General features: G+C 37.3%; 1 protein-coding gene across 1 annotated transcript in view; it reads left to right on the top strand.

Moving 5' to 3' along the window:
* The window catches only part of B3GLCT (beta 3-glucosyltransferase), an 87,108-nt gene that overhangs the window by 34,189 nt on the left and 39,367 nt on the right, over positions 1-13,552 (top strand). Inside the window, exon 5 of the mRNA XM_034411057.3 lies at positions 415-524. Within this exon, the coding sequence (XP_034266948.2) occupies positions 415-524 (110 nt within the window). The remainder of the gene's footprint in view (positions 1-414; positions 525-13,552) is intronic.

Here is a 13,552-nt window from a genome sequence, read left to right on the forward strand (position 1 = left end):
AAGTTTAGATTGTTTTTTACAGGAGCATAATGCATCCGAGAAAATGAGTAGCATTTAAAACTGTTTACTCTAAATGAAATAGTAAATTACCTTCGGTTCATTGAACAAATACTTTAAAAATCCAATTCGCTATACAAATTCATGTAAAATTACATGTGTATTTTTATTGTATCTTATTTTCCACAGTATGGTTTGTGAATTGGATTTTCAGTGGTTAATAAGGTTCTGGCATTATTCTTTTATTTAAATGTAAAACTTTTTTCTTGCTTTTTTCAGCCAATTTCTTAGAATTCCGGAGATACTCATGTATGCGTACATTACTTGAAAACTCAAGGTGTTTTTCAGTGGGCTATTTACAATAATACTGAATTCACTTAACTATTGTTGACATTGTTTATTTATTTCTATTTACAGAGCTAAGGGAAATAGTATTTGTCATCCAGAGTCAGAAGAATTCTTATCATTTGAAGAAAGCTGATGGTCTTAAACGAAGTATTTTAAAACAGGCTGCCTCTTTGGGAAAGGTACGCTATATATTATAATTCCAGGATATGTTTTTCATTTAAAGCTGAAAAGATTCACCTCTACAACTGGGTAAGAGTTGACTTCTAAGCTTCCATTCATATATTCTTTAATTATTTTTTAACATGATGCTTATGCTATTTGATTTTTCCTTTGTTTTGCATGATTTTTTTTCTCCTCATTTAGGCACATCATGCAGATTAAAATTCATACCTGAGTTTTGTTTAATAATTGATCATAACAAGGTCCTAACTTATTAATATGTATTTCTTGCATGTTTGTTTTTACTGACAAAATAAATGCTAAGTTCTTAATTTAAAGTCAAATAGAACTTTATTTGCATTGTTGCCTTTTAAATAAAATCAAGACTATTTGGGGTTCATGGGAGTTAGAGGAGCTAGATGCAAGTTAACAAGGTTAGCTCTGTCACGGTAATTAATTGATTACAGGTAGTCCTTGTTTAGCAATCCAATTGGATTGGCAACTTAGTCACTAAGTGCCAGTCACTAAGCAGAAAATCACACAATCACAACAGGTTTAGAATCTTACCTCCCCTTTGGTTGTTAAGTGAAAGACTATGGTCACTAAGTGAAACATCACCTGATCATGGCTTATAATTTTACTTCTGCCTTCTCTGTTAACTTTTCTTGCTTGTCACAGCCAGTTGTAAACACACAAATGGTGATCACATGACCACAGGATGTTGCAATGCTGGTAAATATATGCTGGCTGCAAAGCACATGAATGGTGATTATATGACTGATGGGCACTGCAACGGTCATAAATGTGAGGATTGGTCACAAAGCTATTTTGTTTACACTGTTTTAACTTAGAACAGTCCTTAAACAAGGCAGTATGCAAGCAAGGACTCCTTTAGAATCCTCTGGCAGGCTCCAGCTACTGCCTGAAACTGACCAGACTTTAATCAGTTTTACTTTGAATGCTTTTGTTGTTCTAAATGTTGGCATTGAGACAAAGTTACTTTTTTATAATCATCCTAATTGCAAAAAGTTGCTATCGGAGGAAATTGCTATCTCTAACTATTTATCAATAGACATATTTTGAAACTGTAAGCAAGAAGGTGATAGACTAACAATTGAAATTGAAACTTAACAGCAGTTTCAATTCTATCAACACGACAAGGAAAATTAATATTGTAACCAAGGGAAATTATCCCTGCCTGTGTAAATTTTTTAAAGAATTTTTTAATAAAATTCATGAAAAGTCTGGAAAATGATAATATATCTGATATGATTTTCATACATTGTTTTGTTTCTATTTTCTATCTGCCTGATATGCATTTTCTTGTTTCTATCTGGATGTTTGTATTTTCTATCTGATTTGGTATTGGATTGTTAATTTTCCTGCATTCTATGTTACTGCAGTATCCTTGAATTGGTTGACTACAATATATTTTCACAAACTAATGAGTAAACAGTAATAAAACACAGTGAAACTTTTTTATGTTACATTTATTTAGAACTATTAAATGTACTGTTATAAATAGTATATCTAAGAAGAAGAAAGAAATGGCTGCATTATTGTTATTTTGAAAAGAACCGTTATATTGAAGAAAGATATTTTTTATTTGCATGATAAATAATGATGAATAAAAATTAAGTAAGCTATTACTACCACATTGTAGCCACTATTAGTGACTTCATATAGAATTGTTATATTCTCTGAGGTCCATTCCATATGGGCATTTTCCTATACCATCTCATCCATGCATATCAAGTAAATTAAAGAATTTTGTTCCTGACACAAGAGGAATTGGAATTGAATCAAATAACATACGTTTTACATATATAAAATTGTAGCTTCATTCCCTGAAAATAAAAATAATCAGTAGATGATGGAAATGCACGTTGCCTAAAAATTCTTAATTAAAATATAGAATATGTTTCCATATTCTTTCATCCATGTATATTCTTTTACTATTGGGTGAGTGGGTGGGTGGAGAATAAATACTACATGTGATCTGTTATATAGTAATTATAATGTTGATACTGAGAAAAATATATAGATGGAAGTGGATTACTATTTTGCCCTAGAGTAATTTCATGTTAACATCAGGAAGTGGACTGAAATGAAACCTTTGTAATATGCTATTCCGTGGGTAGGTCATGCAGTACATATTTATTTTAGCTCATATTTATTTTATATATAGATTATATGCTACAATGTAGCAGTCCCCAACCTTTGCTTGATGGCCTAGCTGGGAAGGGAGAGGGGAACCGGGCTGTGCGAGTGGTTGGCCCGTATGCACATGGTCCTTGTGCAGCTATACCCAAGCAGCTGTTGTGACCCAGGCCCAAGTAAGTAGTAGGAAAATCAGTCAGTGAAAAAACAAACAAACTTTATTTGAACAGCTGAGAATTACTTCATTCCCAGCGTCGTTCAACTAAATTAAAGCAAATTCCTCCCAACACAAATTCCTCAGTCCTATCGCAAATCTTGGTCCAATTTGGCAAACTGCCAAAGGCCTTTCTTGGCAAACATTCAGAAGTCACAGATACAAAAATAAATACAAGATGTAGACAAAGAAGAAGACGAAGCTATCAACATTGTTTTCCGGCAAAGTCCAAACGCCGTTGCTGGTCTGTTTTAAGCCTTATGGGAGGGGACAGTCATGTCATAGCCCTACTCCCGAGTTGTCCTCTTTGCTTGAGCTGCTCTTGCCTTCTGGCAGCTCTTCTCATGCGTGCATTGGGAACAGGCTCCTCCTGTTCCTCTGCCTCACTCGTATCAGTCTCTGGAAGCTCTGGAGTCCGCACCTCACTCCCCGATGGCCCTGGTCCCATCTCTGCCTCTGACGCAGAGCCCTCATCCGGGCCTTCCCCAGCCTCCAGGACTGGTCCATGTTCTTCCTCAGCCTCATTGCTGTCCGACTCCGCTGCCAACTCCGCAGGCTGCTGGCGGACCACAACAGCAACGGGCCTGTGCACATGCAGCATGCTGCTCAATTGCAAGTTGAGCTATGTGCACATGCATGTGACTCGTGTGACTTGAGTTAAGCACATGCACCAGTCTTTGTATGGCCCAGTTCCGAATAAGCCATGGTCCGATAGTGTGCCGCAGCTCAGGGGTTGGAGACCCCTGCTGTAATGTATTTGGAGAATAACAAGTAAAAATACTGTGAAAGATAATGATGAATTCTAGCTAAACGCAGACTAGTACTTCTTCATCAATTCTAGAAAAGATGGGTGGAACAAGGGGCAGAGAAGGGCACAAGGCCACAGTGTTTGTCCATAATGCATAATAAAACATGATTTATGACGTCATGGATAAATTTTAAAACATGATCTGCAGCATCATATTTTTATTACCTTTGTATGCAAGTTCTCTTGGTACATGAATTTGCGTTAGTATTGAAGCATGAGTCACAATCTGGTTGATTCTTTAACTCACACTAATTTGATGAGCAAGTGGCAGTTAGTTAAGAGGACACAACTCTATTTTGTGCACCAATAACAACCCCTCTTATAAGCCACAATTGGTCCAGAATAGAATAGGGGTCACAGGAACTTATCAATTTGTTCATTTCATCTCACTATTTTGACAGCTGCACTGGTTTCTTATTAGCCCTAGGTTTAGTTCAAGGTGCTAGTTGTCACCTTTAGAGTTTTATATGACTGGAGGTCTTGGTATCTTTCGGACTCCTTATCTTCCAATACAATTTGGAAGTGCAGGTTTTCTTCTAATTTCTATTGTTAGGGAATGTCATCATCAAGACTTAAAGAAGAAATCCTTTTTTTTTTTTTCTTGTCTCTTCTGTGAAATAGCATCCTGGAAACGTGATTGTATTTTCTGGCCAATATTGATTTGGGAAGATCATTAAAACTTGCCAATTTCTGAAGGCCTTTGAGTTGGGACTTTTTACTGTTGTACCCTGTTACTGTGAGGTATTTGTCTAGTGTAATTATTTTTGAAATATTATATGGTGTTTGATTTTCATATTATAATTGTGTGATTTTAAAACTTTTCATAATCTTTTTAACACAATATTTAACCTTAAGGCAGAAATAAAATGTTAAAAGTTCAAATTAAAAATTTAAATAAAGAGAAAAAAGGGAAAAATCTATCTTTATCTTATACTAAACATTGGTGAATAGTAAGGTTTACCAATGAATTCACTATTATAACATGAACAACAGAAGATATTATTGTAAGATATCACAAAATTTCTGCCATACTACACCAAAATTACAGAATGTGCAGAAATGGATAAACTTACAAAAGAACTACAAGAAAAAGATGACACAGATTATTACTTAGTATGGCAAAAATGGTATAACTGGTTGGAGAAAAAGATGGAAAGAGATACATAGGGATACAAAAGAAAGAGGTCAATGTAGAGACAAGAATTTGAGTACCAACTAAGGAATATAACAATTTAAGTATGGAACTTATTATATACTGTCTCATGTAAATATGTAAATACATAGATATATAGATAAGAATAGAAAAACAGTCTACCGATGTGATAGCTTTAAGAAGGAAGTCATAAGACTTGATTTATGTTTGTATGTTTTGCATGTTGTATCATTGTATCTATGTTTGTTCATAATTTTTAATTAATAAATTATTATTATTATTATTATTATTATTATTATTATTATTATTATTATTATTATTATTATTATTATTATTATTATTATTATTTCTGCCATACTGCAGTACACATGTTGCGGCATTTTTTGATTAGTAGAGAATCTAGCCTTTTCCAAAACTGATAAATCATACATTCCCAGCAATCATAACTTACCATCTCAAATATATTTATACATCTCATTATTTGGGAATGCCAGTACACCCTCAATACAATTTTTCCTATATTTACAATGTACCTATAAATTTTAACTTTTTAAGTACTTGAAGCCATTGATGTAGCTTTATCAGAAATTCCAGGATTTTAGTTCATGTTGGTAATATCCCAGAAATATCCACTTTAAAAATATTATTGAGCTTTTGATAGAGATATGTTACAGATTTTATTTTTGTCATGGATTTCAAGTAAGAAAGCAATTCAGGTGCCTTTGAGGGAGCCACAGCTTCTGGTCCATATTGAAAATATAATGGAATATTAGAACATGATTAAGCTGAACGTCCCTCCAATGTTGTGTATTGTGAAGATGAAATAGGAATTGAAGTCAGGAAAAAAATCTTAAAATAGTAATTACACAGTAGTTGATTTAAAGTAATGATCCCAGCTTCTACCCAAGCTTTCCAATAAGCCAATGAATTTTACCACAGTAGAATTTTTCCAAGGAGTGAAATATTCATAAATCACATTATGAAAATTTGCCATCCGCTTTGAAAGAGGCGGTGGTGAGGCCCCTCCTCAAGAAGCCTGCTCTGGATCCGGCTGTTTTGGCTAACTATCGTCCGGTCTCCAACCTTCCCTTCTTGGCGAAGGTTGTTGAGAGTGTGGTGGCGCGACAGCTTCCTGGGTACCTGGATGAAGCTGTCTATCTGGATCCGCTCCAGTCTGGCTTCAGGCCTGGGCACAGCACGGAAACGGCATTGGTCGCGTTGGTGGATGATCTCTGGAGGGCTCGGGATAGGGGTTGTTCCTCTAGCCTGGTCCTGTTAGATCTCTCAGCGGCTTTTGATACCATCAACCATGGTATCCTGCTGCGCCGGTTGGAGGGGTTGGGAGTGGGGGGCACCGTCTTGCGGTGGTTCTCCTATCTCTCCGACCGGTCGCAGTCGGTGTTGGCAGGGGGGCAGAGGTCGACCCCGAGGTGCCTTGTTTGTGGGGTGCTTCAGGGGTCGGTCCTCTCGCCCCTTCTGTTCAACATTTATGTGAAGCCGCTGGGTGAGATCATCCGTGGCTTTGGGATGGAGTTCCATCAGTACGCTGATGACACTCAGCTGTACATCTCCACCCCAGGCCATCCCAACGATGCCCTTGAAGTGATGTCCCGGTGCCTGGAGGCCGTCGGATCTGGATGGGGAGTAACAGGCTTCGTCTCAACCCTTCCAAGACCGAGTGGCTGTGGCTTCCGGCATCCCGATATAGCCAGCTGGTGCCATCGCTGGCTATTGGGGGCGAGTTATTGGCCCCCACGGATAGGGCTCGCAACTTGGGCGTCCTCCTGGATGCACGGCTGTCTTTAGAAGAGCATATGACGGCCATGGCCAGGGGGGCTTTTCATCAGGTTCGCCTGATTCGCCAGTTGCGTCCCTTTCTGGATCGGGACTCCTTACGCACAGTCACTCAGGCACTCGTCACTTCCCACCTGGACTACTGCAATGCTCTCTACATGGGGCTCCCCTTGAGGAGCACCCGGAGGCTCCAACTGGTGCAGAATGCGGCCACGCGGGGGATTATGGGAGCGAGGGGTCGCTCCCATGTGACACCTCTCCTGCGTGAGCTGCATTGGCTTCCAATGGTCTTTCGGGTGCGCTTCAAGGTGTTGGTTACCACCTTTAAAGCGTTCCATGGCATAGGACCTGGGTATTTGCAGGACCTCCTTCTGCCGCCGATAGCCTCCCACCGACCAGTACGCGCCCACAGAGAGGGACTCCTCAGGGTGCCGTCAACCAGGCAATGTCGGCTGGCGACCCCCATGGGGAGGGCCTTCTCTGTGGCAGCTCCTGCCCTCTGGAACGATTTGCCCCTGGAGATACGAAGGATATCGGATCTCTGGGTCTTTCGCCGTGCCCTGAAAACTTTTCTTTTCCATCAAGTAGGGCTGGCGTGAACCCCCTCCTCCTTTTTTAGTCTTTTTAGTTTTTTAGTTTTAAATTGTCATGGGGTTTTAAATTGAACTGTTTTAAATTGGGCCAGTTATATAATTCTTTTAACAATTTTAAATTTTGTATCTGCATGTGTTTTAGCTCTGGCTGTTCACCGCCCTGAGTCCACTAGGAGAAGGGCGGTATACAAATTGAAATAAATAAATAAATAAATAAATAAATAAATAAATTTACCTCCTAACATGGCCCAAAGATTTCTTGCCACTGATATTCCTGGAAATAAAACACCTTTTTTTCTACAAGTTTTTTCCCAAGATCACTAAAAAAATAGACCATAACCTTTAACTTCTCTGATAAGGAATAATATTCCATTATATTTTCATTCCAACAACAGGTGGCTGATAAAATATTAGACCAATGGTATTTTAGCAAATGAGATAAATTAAAACAACCTTCCTGAAATGATCAAATTTTTGACAACTCTAAGAAAAAAGGTTGAGATCAGTATTTTTCAAACTTGGCAACTTTAAGGTGAACAGACTTCAAGTCCCAGAATTCTCCAGACAGCAGGACTGAAGAAGTCTGAGAGTTGAAGTTATTGAAGGCAACATCTTAAAATTGCCAAGTTTGAAAAACATTGGCTTAGATATATGGCTTCCTAGAATGAAATATAAACAGTTTTATGCAGACACAGCTCCAAATAACCAGATATCTTCAGCAAATAGGATAAACAGCTGTTCAGCTGAGGGCTTTTAATGGTTAAATAGCTGTCATTAGGAAGTACCTAGATGGGTATAATTCTTGTAATTTAAGAGATATAAGTGTTATACTGCAACATTCCAGGAATCTTTGGAGTTTGGCAACTTTTTGTTGCCTTGTACAACTCATACCGATGTAAATAGTTGATGGTGACTTCCGGTTGACGTTGCAGTGAGATTGGACACGAAGAGTGGGTCTCCGCACTCCCGTGCCGAGTTCTCACCATTGGTGGGCTCTGAAAGGAGCCAGAGGCGCCCTGTGATATCACAGAGTGTCGCAACTCTCCTGCTGGACCCGGGTTTTTTTTCCCTCTCAGCCATGTCGAGGAGAAGAGGCAGCCTAAAGATGGCTGCCACGAAGCTGGGACAGCCGAGGAACACCTAAGACTGTTGCTGGAGCGGAGTTAGTGAACAGTGTCTAGAACTGGGTGGGAGGATTCTTTCTTATTTAAAACCTAACCCCAAAAAGAAATAATACAGGAAAAGAGGCTCACAACTATTTGCTAAAGCATCGACTAAGCACTTTGAGAAAAACTTCAGAATTGAAAAAAAAGAATTAAAGGGAGAAAAGCAAAAAAAAACCTGTTAAAAAAACAGAAAAATGGACTTTTAAGCCGAGCAGGCGTTGTTCTGGAAAGGCATTTTAAAAATACTGGAACTATTTACCTAGAAAACTAACTTTGTTTTCTATATTTTGAGTTATAAAACTGGTTAACGTTGAAATCTAAACTGAGAGTGCCATCTGCTGACGAAAGGAAAGTATAACATACTCTTAAATCCTGGAAAATTCTGACAAGGATATGTTTTATGCACCTATGTTGTGACTGCTGGAGATTTAAATATGAGAATAAGGAAGATTTTTTCATTAAAGAGACCCCTGAATGCTATGATACAAGATTGAATGCATAAAGGGGATTTAAAGAGATTCTGGAAAGCTTTTGGGATTATTTAAAGGAACAGATTGATTAACTATGGAATACAAAAATTGTGAACATTGAGTTCTTTTTGGGGAGTGACTTTAGGTTTGATTATATGGTTTTTGGATTACTGGACAAGAGCGGGACTTATTAAAACAAGATGAGCTGTTACACCAGGATGAAATGAGTGGAATTTGGGAATAAATGATGTCAATGTTTCAAAACATCAAGGATATTCTGATAAGAAACCACAAGGAGATTAAGAATTTAATATATGGCATGGATGAAAAACTAGGAAATATTATACAAAGAACAATAAGTGATCAAGATGCCCAGGAAAAGGAGGAGCCAAAACAATAATGACTGATTAAATAAACCAAAGGGAAAACATTTTAAGAGATTTAAAAAGGAAACCAAGAGCCTTGGTAGTACTAGGTAGTACTAGGGTTTAAGGCACCCTGTTATTAAGCTGCTTAAGACCAGCTGCCTGCAATTACTGCAGGGTTCGAATCTCGCCAAGGCTCAAGGTTGACTCAGCCTTCCATCCTTTCTAAGGTAGGTGAAATGAGGACCCAGTTTGTGGGGGCAATAAGCTGACTTTGTATAAATATACAAAAGGATGAAGGCTATTGCTGAGCACATTGTAAGCCGCCCTGAGTCTTCGGAGAAGGGCGGCATATAAATCAAATTAAAAAAAAAAAAAAAAAAAAAAACCAGAGATGCAGGAAGACATTTTTGAAAGGGAGACAGGAGCAGGGCTAGATATTTTGGAAACTAGATATTGGAAAAGGGCAGAGATGGGAGAAATGTTTAAAATGAATAGTCAGGACGTAGAATGATGCAGATAGGGATAAAGATCCAAGAGAGGAATATGGGAGGCAAGTTAAAAAATGAACAATTAAAGCTTTAAAACGGTCAAGAGATGACAGATAGAAAGGATTTGTTCTTAAATATAATGGTGGCACGATTAAAAGTTAGAATAGGGGTAGAAATAAGGGAGAGGGGGAATATTAGTATACACATTTGTATACAATAAGTTAAAAGTAATAGTAAGAGGGAAGATTAGAAATTGAATGATGGTATTATTATGTATGTTTAAACAATATTGTGATTGGCATTGGAATAACATATTGAAACATTGAATTAAATTAAATAATTGTTCTGACCTAGGCTTCCTGAGTCAGTAAAACACACGAATACTCCTAAAAACCTCTTTTATTGCAACAGCTGTGAATTCTGCTCATTCACAGATGAGTCCCAAATAGTTGTAAAGAGTCCTTTGGGATAAGGCTGATAATCACCCACCTTTATCTCCCTTGACACGCTGCCAAAGACCTAATTGGCAAAGCCACACGGAGTCCAGAATCAAACAGAGCTTCAGACTGAACAGAACTGAACAGAATTAACAACGTTGCTTCCTGCAAAGGTGTTGTGGCCCGTCAGCAGCCTGTGCAGATTGTAGCTGATTCCGACAACGAGGAGGCTGGTATGGTGCTGCGCCAGCAGACTGTGCAGCTGGCGCTTGAGTCGGACAGTGAGGAGGCTGGAGAAGATGTGGTGTCAGAAGCAGGGATGCAGCCAGTGCCTTCAGAACCTCCAGAAGCTCCTTTAAGTGAAGAGGACAAAGAGGAGGAGCCTCTTCTCAATGCACAGGCATGCAGAGCTGCCAAAAGGCAGGAGTGGCTCCTCAGGAGGAGGTCTCCTTGAGAATAAGGTTTGGGGCTAATTGGCCACTCCCTTAGCCTATTTAAGGAGGAACGCCGATTGCAGCAAGCTGTAGGGAACAACTTTAGTTCACTCTCCTTCATGTCTGGATTCTCTGCAAAATTGCTTCTGTGCTTTCTGCCAACCCTAGTAAGACTGTGATTACCTTATCTTAGAATTCTTGTAGGCTGTTAAGAAAGTTTATTAACAGCCTTTGGTTGAAAAAGACTGAGTTATTTGAGTAAAATAAGCTTTGTATAGATTTTGTGTGTGCTGCGTTCTTTGGGGTCCGTAGCTGGGGCAGAACAAAAGGCCTAAGTGCCTTTGCTCCTCTTTTAATCTTATGGGAGGGGCCAATCATCTCCAAGCCCTACTCCTAAGTCATCCATTTTGTTTTAACTGTTCTTGCCTTCTGGCAGCTCTGCGCATGCGCGCACTGGGAACAGGTTCCCCCTATTCCTCTGCCTTGCTGAGATCTGACACTGGAGACTCCGGAGGCAGCATGTACCTCTCAGATGGCCCTTTCTGTGCCTCCAACACAGAGCCCTCGTCCAAGTCTTCCCCAGCCTCCAGGACTGGCCTATGTTCCTCCCCAACCTCCTCACTGTCCGACTCTTCTGCCAGTTCCGCAGGCCACCGGCGGACCACAACAATAATGAAAGTTTATAATTTAATACAAATATGTGTATTAACACTAGAATTACATAAGCCTGAGGAATGTAACAAATATGATTAATATCACTATTTTTATTTGTATTAAAATGTATATGTAGATGGGGATAAAGATTCAAGAAAGGAATATGGGAGGCAAGTTAAAAAAATAAACAATCAAAGCGGGCAAGAGATGACGAATAGAAAGGATTTGTTTTTAAATATAAAGGTGGCATGATTAAAAGTTAGAATAGGGATAGAAATAAGTGAGGGAATATTAGTATACACATTTTTATACAATAAGACAAAAGTAATAATAAGGAAGATTAGAAATTGAATGATGGTATTATTATGTATGTTTAAACAATATTGTGATTGGCATTGGAATAACATTGAAACTTTGAATAATTAAATAATGAAAGTCCATAATTTAATACAAATATGTCTATTAATACTAGAACTACATAAGCTTGAGGAATGTAACAATTATGATTAATAGCACTATTTTTATTTGTACTAAAATGTATGATACCCAGATGCCACACTGTTCATGCATTGATATGGATATATTGTAAAATAAAATTAAAAAACTTGGAAAAAAATGGTGTAACTGCTTGCAGTTAAGCTGCCATCCTATTTGATTAGTTTTATTAGTTTTGATTAGTTATCCTTTCAAAAGGATTTGGCATTTGTGCAGAATTAGAAATATTATGGTCCTGGAAAATAGTAAATTCTACAGTATCTAAAATTGATTTTTCAGTTTGAATATCTAGAGATGGTTTTATTCATTACAATCTGTTCTATACTGCAGTATCTTCTGACAGATCTCCCAAATCTACCCTTATAAAAATGTATCATAGATTTCTTTTATATCCCTATTTAGGACTCTCTATTGTATTAAAAAAGTACAATCACAAAATATATATGTAATGATGAAGTAAGCACTAGCTAATTGCTTGTCACAAAATTGTTTTTAAAAAGTATGAATAAAAGCTGCAGGAGAAATGTAAAAAATGTGCACATTTTTATACAGCCCCTGCTTTTTGCGGGAGAGGGGAAAGGAGCAAACACATAAATCACTAGAGAAATTGGCTGGAATAAACTTATAAAAATGATGAATGGGGTGGATATAAAATTGGTAAGAGTCAGCCATTTGCAATATACTATCATAGTTGATTCCTGTATAGCCATGAATGTGAAACAAGAAAAAACTGTCCTTTATTTAAAATCTGTTCAGCCACTTATCTGCATGTTCTCTATCATGCAAATATAAAATAAGCAATAAAGATATTTTTACTAAAAGTAGTAATATACAAGATACAATTGTGAAAATAGCACTTCATTTTATTAAAAATAATCATGGATCTCAGTAATGTATATCTGCATGGACATACATATAGTTAGGTTCACAAAATAACTTTTATATTACTGACTTTTATACTATTGCTTAAAAAAATATACTCGACTCAAAAATGGGTATCAATATGGGTATCAATATCATATTTTAAAAATCAAAATATGTTGATTTTTAAAAACAAAATAAAACAGTGTATTTAAAATACAATTCATACTCTCAATCTCAGGTCAGAATTTAACTCCTGAGTTGACTATTGCAACTGCCCAGTGTCTTTTAGTGGAATCAAATATTTTCAAATTGCAATAATCAAACCTGGAAATGCATCTGATACTAAAAAATATATGCATGCCTTAAGTAGGTAGGATTGCCTGCAGGTAGGATTTTTAAGCTAAATAAATGTTCTAATGCATTTATAGTGGGATTGGGGTATATACTCCTAATAATATCTGCATATTCAGTTTTTACAAAACAATAAAAATACAAAGGTATTCTTCTTTTCAGATCTATGGAACAATGTCTTTTATTTAATTTTGATTGTTTTTGAGCCTTTTATTTCCAGGTTCACTAAGTGTTCAAAAACAGCATTTTGCCTGTGCAGTGTGCATTGTATATTAAAAGAATAATCAAGTTTAAGGAATTTAATAAAGGTAGAATTGCAGCTCAGTTGCTTTTTCACAGATCTCAGAAATGCTGAGGTATATCCTTTGGGATTAGCAGCTGAAATATGCTTGTACAACATTTACGCCTGATATTTGCATTTCATTTACCTTCAGGATTCTGTGCATACTCTATCATTGCCAATATTCTAAATATTCTAAATATCAGTGGATCAGAATGTAACATTTATTTTCAATAAGGTTCCTATGTGAATCTACTTACTTGAATAGCTAATCTTATTACTTATTACTATTACTGTTCCTTAGAAAATACTCTTTTGT

This window comes from Pantherophis guttatus, chromosome 5, assembly GCF_059756535.1.
Source record: "Pantherophis guttatus breed Tessera chromosome 5, ASM5975653v1, whole genome shotgun sequence".
Classification (NCBI taxonomy): domain Eukaryota; kingdom Metazoa; phylum Chordata; class Lepidosauria; order Squamata; family Colubridae; genus Pantherophis; species Pantherophis guttatus.